This window comes from Ochlerotatus camptorhynchus, unplaced genomic scaffold (assembly GCF_037179485.1).
Source record: "Ochlerotatus camptorhynchus isolate MF236.1 unplaced genomic scaffold, CSIRO-AGI_Acam_v1.1 ptg000406l, whole genome shotgun sequence".
Taxonomy (NCBI): Eukaryota; Metazoa; Arthropoda; class Insecta; order Diptera; family Culicidae; genus Ochlerotatus; species Ochlerotatus camptorhynchus.
The window spans coordinates 4987846-5003775 of NW_027040892.1; the positions used below are offsets into that span (position 1 = coordinate 4987846).

The 15930-nt window shown below is 37.9% G+C and overlaps 1 protein-coding gene across 1 annotated transcript in view; it reads right to left on the reverse strand.

Annotated features, from left to right (window-relative positions):
* LOC135710934 (trace amine-associated receptor 8c) overlaps positions 1-15930 on the reverse strand; it is a 91803-nt gene that overhangs the window by 35417 nt on the left and 40456 nt on the right. The window contains exons 3-4 of the mRNA XM_065233656.1: positions 3048-3120; positions 1970-2331 (exon numbers count right to left, since the gene is read on the reverse strand). Coding sequence (XP_065089728.1) covers positions 1970-2331; positions 3048-3120 — 435 coding nt within the window. The remainder of the gene's footprint in view (positions 1-1969; positions 2332-3047; positions 3121-15930) is intronic.

The following is a 15930-nucleotide window of genomic DNA, read 5'->3' on the forward strand; positions in this document are numbered from 1 at the left end:
TTGCTCTACAGTAAGTTCAGAAAAGTTTCTTTTCATTTTCAGCCCTGTCTGTTGATGGTTTTTTATTATTTGATTAATCCCATTGCAGGTGAGACTCAAAATTCAATTAAGTCTAATGTGGAGATAGATAGAAAGAGTCTTCAGTTAAGCAAAGTTGTAGTAAATGATCATACAAATAACTTTTCTGAAGACACTAACCTATTATCTCTTCACGGTATTCAGCTAAAGAGTTTTTTTTTTGTGAACGGTCCCTTAAAATTAGATTTATGAGTATAACCTTTGTCAGCGTAATTATTACATGTTTGAATGTTAAATGATTTGTTGATATGATCAAAATATATCTTCTTGAGGAAACAATATATCCACATTATTTAAACAAAATTGGTATATTTATGAAGTCACTAGTATCGAAGGGTGGCAAGCGGTATAATTACAGCCAATTTGAAATAAAAAGAACAACATAATTGCTGCAAAATAATGCCATAATTATCTACATCTGATAATAACCTGAAAATTACGGGTATTTGAAAGCGGGAGTGCAATCAAACTTCTCCTATAATATATTCGCATGATATGAAGGGTGACATAAGGACTGATCTGCCACCGTTTTCCACGCTCTGATTTATTTGGGCTCTATAATAGACCAAGGTTGATAACAATATCTCTGAAGATATGAAAAGAGTGGATTGCTACTATCCACAAGTATTTTGGTTTGATAATCCATTCCTTGGATCATCTCACAATTTATAGGAATAATCTATACCCCCCCCCCCCCCCTATCAAGAGTGGACCTAATATTTAAATCGCCTTTTTCAGACCATTGATTGGTCAAATTTAAGGCTCAGATGCTTTATTTTGCCCCATGAGGGTAAAAGGTGAAGTTATTGCCGATACCAACATTTAACCTCCTTATTTATATTAAAATCAATAAATTATATAACTCCTTCTTATTACCCTTAGAAATTTGCTTTTTTACTAATATTATAAAAAAAAATACCACTAAGCAACCTACACTCTCTGAATACTCTCTGTATCTTCTTTGAAAATATTATCTACCTCCCTCATGTGACTACCGCAGCTTGATAGGCATGAGCAGTGTTGGGAAAATATCAAAAAATCAAATCTCACCAACGCCCTAGATCACGCTTGATATTCGTAGACAAAAATCAACAAGCAAACAACTGTGGTTGATTTTGCAAGTTGTGATATCGCAGCTCGGAATATCAAGCTAACAAAACTCACCAACTGCAAATTTCACCAAACTGTGGTGAGATTGAGTGTAATGATTTTACCTTACACTCGAATGCAGCCGGAACTTCCGTAACGTCTTGCAGCAGTCCCTTTGCGTCTGCCATCGGTGAAGATTAAAAAGAAATAGCAAACTATGCTTTCTCTTTCTAAGAAAAAGATGTGCAATGGAATCATTTGTGTGTCGAGTCAACTCTCAGCTTGATTTTTGCATCAAGCATGATATTTTGTTCCAATATCACGCGTGATATTGCGAGCGCATGAGAGCGGAAAAATATCAATTTATTTCTGATTTTGCTAACACTGGGCATGAGGGCATTTCTGAGAATTCTCGAATCTAAGACCTTAGCTACGAACTCCCACAGAACGGAAAGCACACCAAAATAAGCGAAAAGTTAGAAGGTGGAAATCGGTGCACAGATAGAGTTAACTGCTAGCTGGAGAGTAAACCATGAACTTGCCTTCCTTCAAGCTTCAGTGCATTACTTAGTTCAGTTACTCATTAAAATTACACTATCATAACATGTCATGATTTCCAAGAACACGTTGACCAGGTGCACTGCACTGCATGGTATGTTTCCAAATCCGATAATACCAAATGCATGGAATAGGAAACAGTGGGTAAGGAAGGTAATCTCCGAGAGGTTAACAATATGTGATTAAATTATATCGCAAACGAGGTGGAAACCCGGAGCTAGTGTTTGCAAAAAGCGACACCTACCTTTTCCGAGAACGACAAGGACGAGGGCGTCGCGACGGAGATGGCCGTTGGAGTCCCGGCACAGGACGAGTTGTTGACCGTTCCGATTTCGGTCGTCGTAGTTGTTGTAGCACCTCCGCCACCATTACCATCTCCTCCTCGTCCTCCGGTGGCAGTTCCCTGTATCGACACGGCGGACAACGTGGTACCACCGGCTGCTGGCGTCGCCAGTCTGTATCTATTGGCGTGGAAACTTGACCCGTAGCAATACATCAGCACCATCGTCGTTGGAAAGTACAGCGCACAACTGGACAGTATCCGGTAGGACGATTTACTGTAGAACGGTTCACACGCCAGCAGACCGGATTTGTTGAAGTAGTATCCTATGGGGAGATGTATGAGATTGGAGAACGAAAAATAAGGTCAGTGTGGAAGCTGCACAGAATTCGGTTCCGGTGTTTGCATTTGGGAAAAATAGATAATAAAATAATTACTTTATGGAAATTTAATACTGCGCGGCATTGTATCAAGTTGAGTTTGGAAAAACACACATTATTTGGAATGAAATTTCCAAAAGTTGTAGAACCACCACAATCATAAGAACAACACTGCTATGATGCATGAGCACATAATTTAATATTTGCTAGCTTACAGTCACGAACTACTTGAGCTCTTGTGGTTTCTGTACTGGAATACAAACATTGTGTAAGATTATGTCACTCTACCAGCTTACTAGGTATTTTCCATATTTTTAAGGCAAATTTCAAGAGTAGGTACATTATTCATATCGCTTTACGTTTACTGTTCAGAAAGTAAACTCCGGTTGCACGTTTGCAAGCTTGTCTGATGCCCAGTTCGTGCAGGCATGGGGATAACCAGAGAGCGATTTGACTGCTGGGTTATGGATCGTAAATCTAGAAATTGAATCCACCGGATTTCATGGCGATTCTGCCCATTGCGGGGAGAGTTATGGAATTTGCGGTATTCCACTCGAACTGACATTCGTGTGGTGTGTTCTGCTGTGTGTGTGAGTAATCTTTGTGTTTGCCACACCGTGGAACCAGCGAGCGGAAAATCAATTAAACATCATTGTACTTACCTTTCGGCAGCACCAAAAGTCCAAAACAGGTCAAACATAAAATCCACGTTACGCTCAAAATTGCAACACAGCCCTGCAAAAAAATAGAAAACGGGTAAAGAGGACTGAGTGAAAACAGCTCTGGGTAAATAAATATCATATAAATCAAACAGAAAAGATCAGCTGAAAAAAGGATGCCTGAATGAAGCTGGTCGTAAAATTGTCCAACTAGTCTGCACTGATGATGGTGATGATGATTGGCACAAGTGTCTGTTCACCTGTGCTCCCCAGAAATAAAAACGCAAGTAAAATCAATGGCTCGCAGCACCATGAAATACCGCGGCAATCAAACTGCCATGGCCAGATATTGCGTTTGCCCTTTGCAATCCGAGCTGGACGAGAGAACAATGAAACATTTTAAACAGAATTTGTATCCTATGGTGGATGTTCACGACTTGAATTGTTCGCTTTTTCGCGTTGAACTGCGATTTTTTTTGGGTTTTATTCAATTCTTATTCAAGAATGCTTCAATTGTACGTGGCAGTGCTTTGATGGAAAAATCTAAAAATGGATTCCAATATCATTTTAATGTTTTATTGGTATTATGAAGAATAGCAGTGCGTTAGGTTCATTTGAAATTTGAGTTTGATGGAACAATGTAAGGATTTATCAGTAAATATTTCCATGCCATGCTGGAACTCAGATTATCCGGATGTTTTGATTTTTCAAATTTATTCAATTTTTACAATTAACATATCAGCCATTTCATATCAGGTGGACACCTGAAATCCATCTGTTTGACAAGTGGATGGAACAATTACTATTCGCCTGATAAGGGTTGATGCATATGTCACTCTAAGGGGGGGGGGGGGGGAAGGGGACAAGCAATGCATTAGGTATAGGAAACACGTGACGATAGAGAGAAAGGGGGGTAAATTTTTCATCGGTTTAGCGTGACATAATTAATGCATGGGCCCTGACCATCTCAACGTTTTCACAACTTATATTCTTTCAATATTGGGCACTGGAAAACATGATTTTCTTACATGATGAGGCGGAATAAAAAAATTGTCTTAAAGGTGGAACGCCCGCTGGAATTTGTGTTAGGAAAGATCTAGAAATGACGTAGTATTTTAGGGAGACCTGTAGCATGAGAACAAACCCATAGCTAATTTACATACATATCCCACAGGCAGCAAATTATAATTACGCTTAAAGAAGCACACCTTCTGTGTCTCTACTTCAGTCTCTCTACTCGTTACCACTTTTTACCTCGCACAGCGAAACCCGTACCGGCCGCAGTGCTTTATGTTTATTAGGCGAAAAAACCCAATTTTGTAAAACTGCAAAGGATGCATTTATTGATGTCGCCCCAGCTGTCTCATAGGAAAACTGTATTCGATAACCCCTATAAATAAGAAACGCTGAAATATACGAAGAGGATTATTCGTTCTGAGCTCGACCCAACCGGAGGTTCTCCGATCTTGGCCAATCGACTACTCTGAACAAAGTAATAAGTATTTCTTACTCCTACGGGTTAAGACCTGTAGGTTGGCAAAGAAAGCCCAGGCATGAAGTCTACACGATTCTTTTGAAACTACAACGAAGCGTAGTTTAGACCTGCCATGCAGAAACGTACGCTACAAGGGGGAGGGAGACCAAAGTTGGTGCTTCATGCAACGTAAAAAACGTTAAACGTTTGATGATACACCAACTTTTTCTACATGGCAAGTAACTCTAAAATGCTATATAATTTATGGATCTTCCCAAACATGAAGTAATGAAATTGGGTTGTTAGCGGAATGCTAAATAAAACAGCAAAAAAGGTTATCTTCCATTTAATTCCACTTAATTTTGGTATCCATGACAGATACGTATTTCGACTACAATATGCAGTCTTCATCAGTGTCATTCCAACTGATATTATAGTGGGAATGACACTGATGAAGACTACACATTGTAGTCGAAATCAAGGTTGCAAAGACTCATTTCAGCTAAAACAATGTTTTTCTAAATTATGAAATAATTAGATGCCATGATCAAATTTTGAATTGGTAGGATACAAGAAGAGGTTGCAAAGAATGTGTTTGACATATTAAACCTGTCTATTTCACTTCATGAGAGTCACAATCAGCGATTTTTCACAAACTCACTCACTCACTCACTCAGCGATCAGCAAATCGCTGATTGTGACACATAGAAAGTAAAATTTACAGGTTTTATGTTTCCAACGCATACTTTGTAACCTCTTCTTGTAAGTTACAAGTAAAACATGCCATCTCTCTCTCTGGAACTGATTCGGCATACTGGAACTCTTTGACTAGCCACTTTGCTAGTTTGTGGGTGGGGGAACCAACTGCATTTTTTTTTTCAAAAAACTGTCGAATATATATAAATGACGGGAAGAACAATGTTCAGAAAATTTCAAAGAATTTGGAAATTAGGGGAAACGGATGTAATGTCGGCCTAAATGGCTCTAATTTGGGCCCATATATAAATTCAGCAATCGACTAAATTTTCAACAGCGACCAAAACTATCCATTAATACCGTCCCAATGACGCGTCCATCTAGATAAAATTGATAAAAAGCCATTTTCCCTACCAGATCTTAAATGAAGTTCCAAGAATTTTAGGCAAATTCTGAAAACTCTTTAATAGTTCCATTAAGGGCCTGAAAAAAAAATCGTTTTGATACATTTCTAAAATTATTAGAGAAATATATAAAAAATAAAAATCATCAGTTTTTTCATTTTTTTTATTATTGATGTGAAAAAAAACACTTTTTCTAAGTCATCATGGCAAATAGATGAACTGCATGAATAGATTTTTCGGTTTTTTTTTTATAGAGTTCAACTTTTGTTCATGGAGCGATAGAAAAATACTTAGTATGTAAATTTTCTCAATCTTCTTAGGAAACAGTGATTTTCTTGGGTTTTATGGATTGGACTCGTAAAAAATTTGTTCTATATCAAATACTGACACTAAGCCGACTGCTTATTTTTTGCGGCTCTTTGAGTCCAAATATCTGCCATGATGACATAGAACAATGTTAGAAAACTGCTTTAAGGTTATCTCTATTTATTCAATATATATTTAAAAAAAATCAAAATGCGATTTTTGTGGAATGATTATATCGAACATTTCAAAAGAAACTTCTAATAACTCCAGGCTAGCTCTGAGAACTTCAAAATCGTCCATAATTAAGGGAATGTTATAAGACCCTGAATATTACGTTCCAATAGTCTCAGTGATTTTCCATAAATTTCAGGAAAATTTTAAGAACTGTTAAAGGAAAATTGCTGGAACTTATCAGATGTTTAAAGTTTTTATAGACTTCGATTGAGTATTAAGATTTTAGGGGAAGTTACGTGAACCTTATGACTATTCTAAAAACTTAAAAATAGTTCCACGAATCAAGCATGGGAAAAATCGTTTCATTTTGTATCTACTACTCACTCACACGCATACAACATCAGAAGCGAACAGCAGCTTGTACGAGCCGTACTGATTTCGTTCGTATTTGCATTGCTTCTATTTTCTTCGATGAACGCAGAATTGAGCAAAACAGATAGCTGAGCGTTACCAGCTGGCAAAATAAATGGAGTGAAGGGAGTTTGGGACGATGGCTATTCTCGATCATCCCTAAGGTGTCGAAGAGTCCTTGGTTCAAAGGGTTGGATGTGGGTCGAGACTTCATTCGTCTGATGTCTCGCCTAATGTCCAATCACTATTCGTTAAACGCTCACTTGTTTCGTGTTGGGCTGGGAGACAGCAATCTCTGTGAATGTGGACAAGGTTACCAAGACGCCGATCACATCCTTTGGTCTTGTGCTGAGCATCGTGGAGTCAGATCTGAGCTGTGCGATTCCCTTCGGGCTCGAGGTAAACAACCTAATGTTCCAGTTCGGGATATTTTGGCTAGACGTGATCTGGAGTTTATGAAACTCATATATGTTTACTTTAAGAATACTAACCTTAGATTGTAAGTTTGATTAACCTTGTGTTTAGTTTGTGTATTGTGCGTGTAGTTTTTTTTTTATGTTTGTTTTCAAGATGAATAGAAATAAGTTTTCAAACCTCCTTCTCCCTTTCCCCATCCAAAAATTTGTAAATCTCCACTAACCTCGAGACGACCGCGAGTAATCGGTTCAATTCCTTTAACTCTAGATTTAAGACATTAATCATGTATAATGCAAATGATAACTCGGCTCTGTCAAGTTTATTCAATTGAGCCTGTACAAATAAATTAATATAAAAAAAAGATAGCTGAGCGTAACATGAATGATTCTGCGTATAGTAGTGTGGATGATTCCTCACTTATTATTTTTTCCATGCTGAGCCTTTTACGATTGCATTCTGCTGAGTGATCTGAATGAGAATTTTGCAGAAAACATCACTTTCTATTTTCTAGCTTTATACATACATTGAGACACATTTAAATTGCTATTATTATGGAGAAAACTGTTATACTGTAACACATAAACATAAACATCACGCAAATACCGTAAAACTGCTGTGGCCAATTCAACTGATTTAAATCAGTGAGCCAAAAACTATCTGAATCGCCTATTTATATCGTTAGTATTCGGATTTTACGCATTCAATCTGGTTCTCCCTCGGTAGAGAAATTTTTTCGGCTGCCTTTCAGTTTATCCTTCTTTCCTTCTACTGTTGTCAGTTCTGAGTCGAACTGTAGAACCACTTGGTTGGAAGAATTTCTCTCGTTCGACTATCTGTTTGTATGTGAGGATGGCTATTTACATTCTGTGGTGCACGAATGACAGGAAAATTACGGGGACTTCAGGAAAGTTCTGAGAAATTCAAATATATTTCGAGGATTTGAAGGCAGTTAAAATTAGAAAAAAAAATAGGAACTTCAATAAAACTTTGGGATAGACAGGACAGTTCAATGGATTTCTGGGCAGTTCCTGAAACATCCTCAGAAGAATAAAGCGAACTTCAGGATAGCTTAGAGAACTTCAGAGTTGTCCACATATTTTTAAATAACTTTAAAGAAGATCCAAGGAATGAAAGGAAATATTTCAGATTTCGGGAAAATTTCATGGACAGACGTAATATCTGTCAATTTTTATAAAATTTTGGGCTTCGCAGTCCCAATACCTTCAGAAAAGTTCAAAGTTTTGGGGAAGTTTAAAAATTAATAAATTCAGGATAGCTTTATGAATACTAGAAAATTTTAGAGAAACGTAGTAGTTCTCAAATCTGCAGAGAAGTCCTGAGAACTTGGGAGAAGTTTTTAGAATTTAAGGCAATTTCGTTATTTTTTAGAATGCTCAGAGTATTTGAAGGATGATCAGAGATCGTCAAATCAGTTTTTTAATGTATTGCTGGAACTTTCAAGATATTCCGAGAAATCATAGATGATTCCATAAAACTTAGAAATATTGTGGGGTTGTAAGGGCAACAACATGAATATCAGGACAATTGTTGGAACGTTTAGAAACTTATTTGAACTTCTGTGAACATTGTTATGGAGGATCGTAGGGTTAACTACCCCATTTCTGGCCTATTAAGCACAACCCGCTTTTAGTCTTTCTTAATCTAGCGCAGTTTAGCATCAAACGGAATGTTGTTATTACTGATGGCTTCCAAATTTATTTACCTTTTCGTATGTGCTGTAAGATTTGATGAAGAGTAACCAATCGTTGAGATATTATCAAAAGTTTAACACTGCTTCTTGACGCCAAACTCGGCCTACGGATTCTAAACTCGGCCTAACGCATTGAAACGCCATTGAAACGCCAATGAATTCACTTCGGCCTATCATGTGGAGATAAAAATTGATTTGGTCGGAGCGCTTCATTTGTTTTTGGGAATAATGGGTGCAAACCTTCATATCACGCGTTGTCATTGACTTCGTTCCGTAGCTTATTAATTACCCTAGCAGCACACATGTCACTGAACAATCGTGGTTACTTATGTGCCACTTATTCCAGTCACAATCAAGTTGAAGCAGCATATTTCGATCGAAGTGTGCTGCTTGGGTAAAGTATCGTACCAAACGCATAATTGACTTTTTAACTCTGAAATCATGGATTTATTTGAAGTTTTCTGCTCGATAGGCCCAAAATGGGCGATTAGGCCGAAGTAGTTCTCCACCCTAATTAATTTTTGGAAAATATATAAAAAAAATCAAATCTCACTATTCCCCAAGATCACGCTTCAGTTTCGTAGACAAAAATCAACAAGCATACAGCTGCGGTTGATTTTGCAAGATGTGATATTGCAGCTCAGAATATCAAGCTAACAAAACTCACCAGCTGCAAATCTCAACAAACTGTGTTGAGATTGAGTTTAATGATTTTTGTTTTACACCCGAACACAACCGAATCTTCCATAACGGCTGGCAGCAGTCACTTTGCGACTACCATCGGTGAAGAGTAAAAAGAGATACTTTCTCTTTCTAAGAAAATGAACTATACTTTCTCTTTCTAAGAAAACGATGGGCAACGAAATCATTTTTAAGTCGAGTCTACTCTCAGCTTGATTTTTGAACGTTGTAAATAGTCTCGCAATATCAAAGGAGCTTGGAAAATCAATATCAAGCATGATATTTTGTTCCAATATTACGCGTGATATTGAGAGCGTATGAGAGCGGAAAAATAAAATTTGATTGACGATTTTGCCAACACTGATCGTCATCTTCAGGTAGTTCCAGAGAAGTTCAGGGAAGTTTAAGGTATGTTGCATGACCTTAAGTTTCGAAAACTTTAGGAAAATTAAGGAACTTCAGGATACATCAATGCACTTTAGGAAAATAACGGGATCTTTTAAAATGTTTTGACAAATTCAATTTGAAGTCTTGAAAAATTTGTCGGAGTTTAGAGATCTTTAGGGCAGTACCAATAACTTTAGATATGCACTGAAAACTTCTGAAAAGTTTAGATTTTTAAAGATCTTGAAGAATTATTAAATGTTTGGATTTCGATCCAAGGGTTAAGATCTTCATTTGCGCTGAACGGAAGATGGTACAACTTAATATCCCATGAAGAAAGTCAAGTCCAAAGACTGAAACGTTGGATAAACGTCAGCACCGTTAAACTGAATATCCAATACCAAAAAAGATTATTTTTAAGTTTTGTTGATTGCACTAGTTACAGACAAATGTTACCCTTACTACCCGTAGCTTTTTGTGGGTACTTCCCTCAATTACGATAATGGACTCGTCTTTTCGTGACTAGTGTTCATTCTAGTATAAGTGAAGATGCGTTTAATTTGCTTCGCATGTGTTGAAATTAAATAATCTCGATAATATGATATTCAGGACATTTAATAAATAAATAATTTCTTTGATACATTCGCTTGATCATTTTTAGGTTATTCATGATTTTAATGGGAAACTAATTTAAAGAAGTAATCTGAAGCGTAAGAGTACATCAAAATGGTCTCATTTAAATAAGTTGTTGACCTTATGTTTTCCTAAAATCCAATGGTACCGGTAAATTACCGGTATTACCGATACTGACAACTCTAATCGTGTGTGATTTCTATATGGGGGTACACTTTGTGAAAACCGAAAATGGAACATGTAACAAAATTATGAAAGATTTTGAACTTTAATAACTCAGCTGCCCCTGGACTAATTTCAATCATTTTATCAACAAATGATCAGATATATTTCTGCGCATCTGTTGAATTTAAGACTTTATCATTTTTCAAAATGTCACTTTATTGAAAATTGCACGAATGTGCAACTGTTGCTTTGGTAATTAAAATTATCACCGATTGCCTGCGAAAAATGATTTCCCTACCACAGATTTCAAAGTTGAATTCCATCCGGTCTCACCAAACGGTGTTTATTCAATCACCACGTGGTGAGTGGTGGTGTTTTCCAGTACACAACGAAAGGCTCCCAGCAAGCAACTAGCTACCAAGGCTGGTTTCAACCGCTGATCGGATTCAGTTCCAATCACCGTGTGTGGTGGTGTCCGGTCGTCGGCATCAGCTGCAGCAGCAGCAGTGCTATCGGCGTGGCGTTGAACATTGTTATCCAGTACACAACGAAAGGTTGCTTGCAAGTAGTGAGCTGCAGCCCACATGAGCATCCATAGAAGGAGGAAGAAGCCGCACTGCTAATGATTGGAATCAGTAGCTCTTCTTGAGTCGCTGTGGGCCATCTATGCCAAGCGCGTCGCCCTCATTTCAAACAACATACAGCTTACCAGCCTCATCTGTGATTAACACCCTAATAGCTCAGCATTACTCAACCATCACGACAAAACGGTCTATGTCAAGCGCGTCATACTAAACAGTATAAACAGAGAGAACTCCGCTCAAATTCCTATGCCTACACAAAACACAAGCTCCTGCTGCACTTCACAAATCAGATTTATTATATAAGACCACGTAGTCCTACGTCACCATCGCGTACAACCCCATTTCTTTCTTTCCTTTCATTTTCATTCCTTTATTTAACGTCGGTCTCTGTTCCGCAATCTAGTGCCAATCACCGACGGACATCGATTGCCATCCATTGACAGCTTCCACACCTGCGTAGGATATCGCACCCGTTCAAGCACACATGGGCCGGGACCAACGACTTTACTTCCCTTCCAAAGGAAGACGTGACCAGAGATTTTTATGCCTCAGAAAAATCCCACCGACCTCGGCTGGGATTGAACCCAGACCGATTGGGGTGAGAAAGTAGTCACGCTTACCACTACACCACCGGCGCTAGCCTGTGCGGAATATGGTCACGCACGATTTCAGATGGATTATAGACTTTAAATGAGTTAATCGTTTTAAGCATTTGTGCTCATCTGAATAATCTATCTAGATGTCGATATCTAATTTAAGCTACAAACAATCGTCATCATTCAATTAGCGCCTCAAGGGCCTTTTTTCCGAACCGATAATCGAAAAGCCAACAAACACACTATCTTAAACCGCACTTCCACTCAACTACCTTTCAGCCAAAACGTCACCTCCAGGTGTCAAGCTAATATTGTACAAACACAAATCCCCTCGATAATTCCATTGTCGGTCAATCGAATAGGCAATCGAGAAACCCCACCACCCCCGCTCATTTCACGAGTTTGCCATTTTGTGAGTGTGTGCGTTGTGACCCTCTGCAGCAGCGGAACCGTAACGTGCCCGAGGCATGATTGTTCACTTTCCCATCATCCATTTCAACTGGGAAAAATAGATGCTCCCTGCGGCACGAAGCACCAAAATTCGAAATAAAATAGAATTATTTACTGCCCGAAATCCTATTTCATCCTCGGCGTAATCTCTTTATCGAAATTGATGATGAAACAATAATATTGCCTTCCGGGGGTCTTTTCTTTACTCCCTTTGCCCGTGAATTGCCGTGGTGGCCGAAGCCGAAGATCCGATGAAACATTATCGGGGTAAAATTAGATCACTTACGATGATTTCGATACAAACACACGAACATCAGAGACCCCCCCCCCCCCCCCCCCAATGCTTTCATATTCCGAGATGTTTTATGAGGGTGATGCTTTGCGTTCGACGTTGGGTGTGCGTGTCTGCCATTATTGCCTATATGAGTTGGTTTTATGACTTCACTAGAGACGAAGAGGACGCAAAACCAATCCGTGTCTACGCATTGTGGCGAGCAGATGATGCTGGGCAATGATTGGTTTGTAGTGTATTTTTATCAGTTCTTTTATGGCCAATTTAATTGCTCCTTTGGAAGACCGCAGCTTGTTCTGAAATCGCTTTAAAGTTCTAGCTAGGTTGTTGACAGCTTTACGATCGTCTTCGTGACATTTTTTTGTGCTGCTGTTGACATTTTGTATTTGTTCTGCCATCACCAACAGTTCACCCACCAAATCCCTTCGAGGGTTAATTTCATATTTAATCGCTATCACATAATCAAACAATCAATTTCCAGAGATCGAATTTTATGTGCGTTCCCATAGAGAACCACGGAAGGGCGGACGGTTCGCGTCAGATTCACGTGGCAACTCCGATGGGAGTGGGGGGAAAAGTTTCTTTTGGCGAGTTAGGGTAGGCAGTAGTGAATGCTAACGGGAGGATTTTCCCGAGAAGAAGCATTATAATTTGATTTATTACCAATTTATCCACCAAGGAAGGAACAGTTTGCTTAGTCGTGAATCCTGCCTTATTTGTTTACTGCTGGTGCTACGGTGGGAAGCAAGATAAATATTTGTTGCTACTGGAAGTGTAGCAGTTTGACCTTGTTTCTTTAAGCTGGATACGCTCGGATCAAAGTTCAAATCAAGCTCGGCGATGTCGTCGTCGGTGCGTAGAAAGGATCCTAGCTTCTTTGTTTGGAGCTGTATGCTGACTGGTTTGAACAAAAGAGAGAGGCCCGTAAAAGTTTTCATACTTCGGCTAAAGCCTTGTGCAAATTTCATCTCGTGTTTCAGTCTGGATCGCCTAATCACGTCTTGAGTCCGTATACTACAATTCGGTAAATTTGCGTGGCGTCCTTTGCCAATGGAAAGTTATTACATCCATTATAATCGTCTATTATATACAAATGTTTTGTTCCGTTCGTTATGTTGAAATCGTTTAGTATTGGGAAATGAAACCAAATTTCATCATGCTCATACAACCATTTAAATAGGGAGGATAAAGATCGTTGGAACGAAACGTCGAATCTAAAAACTAATCAAAAGCTATCTATAAGACGACGAGGGCTGTTGATCGGATAAGCCATATCGGAGAATAGAAATTTAGCTTAGAAAAGACCACATACACACACCCAGACATTCATCTTGCTGAGTTGATTTCTGATATTCGATTCGGTTTGGTTCAACATGTCAATCTACAGCAGCTCTAAAATATTAGCTTTGTCACAACGCTTTCATAGCAATACGTAGAACGCAAAATATTAGACCCGCAGATTTTAATTTTGTATTAAGGGTGACTATTTCCTTTCGATGTTAGGGTGGTCCAAAAAATCGATTTTTTTACCAAAACGACATTTTCAAAAATTTATAAGTTTTGAAACACTAGGCCAATTTTGAAGATCAAAATATCAAATGAAAGGTAAGAAAAATATTAAAGGGGAAATTGATGTAATGTCGGCCTAAATGCCCCTGATTTGGGTCCAATCGACTAAAGTTTCAATAGCGACCAAAAATATCCATTAGTACCATCCCAATTTTTGCGTTCATCTAGATCAAATTGATAAATAGAAGATTTTTAGCGCCTCAATCTTAGATCCATAAGCTAACATTAGAGCATTTCCCCTATTAAGCAATATGGATTTTGTATTGAAAAAGATGGTTTTTATATTTTGTCTTGAAAATTTAGGCTCTTCCGGGAAGTGAACAAAGATAGTAAATTGTTTTAATATTTGTACGTTTCATCTCCATTTTGAAGACATCTCATGATTTGTGAAGTTGTTTCAAGACATGCGGAAGCTGGAGCAGGCTTCCGATGGATTTTTTTTTAGTTTTAAGCTGGTATATTGAGATTTTTGTTAAATAAATGAAGTTTTTGACTTCACATTTTAAGCTTCTTCCTAAATATGTTGAATATGAATAATGTAACCAAAATCGAATATTTCAGAATAAAACTTGATCCAATTGAATATTCACAGGACTTCACTGAAATATTCGATTAACTCGAGATCTTTTGAATACTTCCTGATCAACGTACAGTTTTGGGAAAATATCTTCACAATAATACTTGATCAACCTGAAGCCTTGTAAAATATCCAGAGGACTTTATTGTGATCTTAGATCAGCTGGAGATCTTTAAGTACTTTCTAACCGATCTGCTATCTTGAGAAAGCTAATTGAATGTTTGACTAGTTTAAGATTTTCCTGATCAACCTGAATTCACTAATATCTGACCAACCAGCAATCTTGAGAGACTTTCTAGAGACGTTATTTGAATTTTATGAACAGTATAATATCTTAAGAATAATAATTGATCAACCTGAAGTCTTGAAAAATATCCAGAGGTCTTTAAATCTCGGACCAACTGCATATCCTTTAAATACTCTCTAATCAAACTTCCATCTTGCAAGGATGTCTAAAAATTGTCGTTTGAATTTTTGAACAGTTGCAGATCTTCAGAACATTACTTGATTAAGTTGAAAAGTCTTGAATAGTATCGAGAGATATCATCGCAAATTGGTGAATATCAATTATACGAAGATTCCTGTACTTTCAAGAAGTTTCTTGAACTTATGCTCAGTTCCATGAACTCAAAGCCTGTATAAAGTTTTCTGAATATGTAGAATATTCGACGAATTCCTGGGATATTCCGTCAGCTTCTTTGAAGTTCCCAGTACATCAAAGATTTTTCCATAGCTTACATCTTTCATTTTTTTGATAGGTATAACTTAATTTCTGCTTAGCTTGCAGAACTTTCAAATAATTCATGCGATGTTCCGTAATCATCGTCCACGAAGTTGTTTAACATTCTACGAAGTATCCTGAAGATCTATGATGGTCCCTGAAGTTCCACGAACTTCTATGAAGTTCTCTGAAATCAAATGAATGTCTCTTGACATCTAAGAAGTTCCCTAATGTGACATGCTGTTTTGTTTGTCAGCCAAATTTCACAATAGTGCGTACAGATCATTAGGAGTATGGTGGATGATTTCTCTCATGAATGTATTTGTAAAAACTATTTTGCCGTGCTTTAGGATTACACAGATTACATACTTACGGGTGATGGTAATGCATACCTTTGTGCGTAACAAATGACATCGATAGCCAGGATAGAAAACGGTGACCTATAGAAGTTCCTCCAGAAGGAGTAAGCATTTTACAAGATTCAGCTCGCTAATCTCTAAAATCTGCAAATACTGAGTTTTTTATCAGTTGAGACTAGTACTACGTACTTCCAACCATCTTAACAATGCATTTCAATGGTTTTTCGATCAACTATGAATGATGGACATCTCACAACGCTCAACCTAATTTTCGTCATGTAC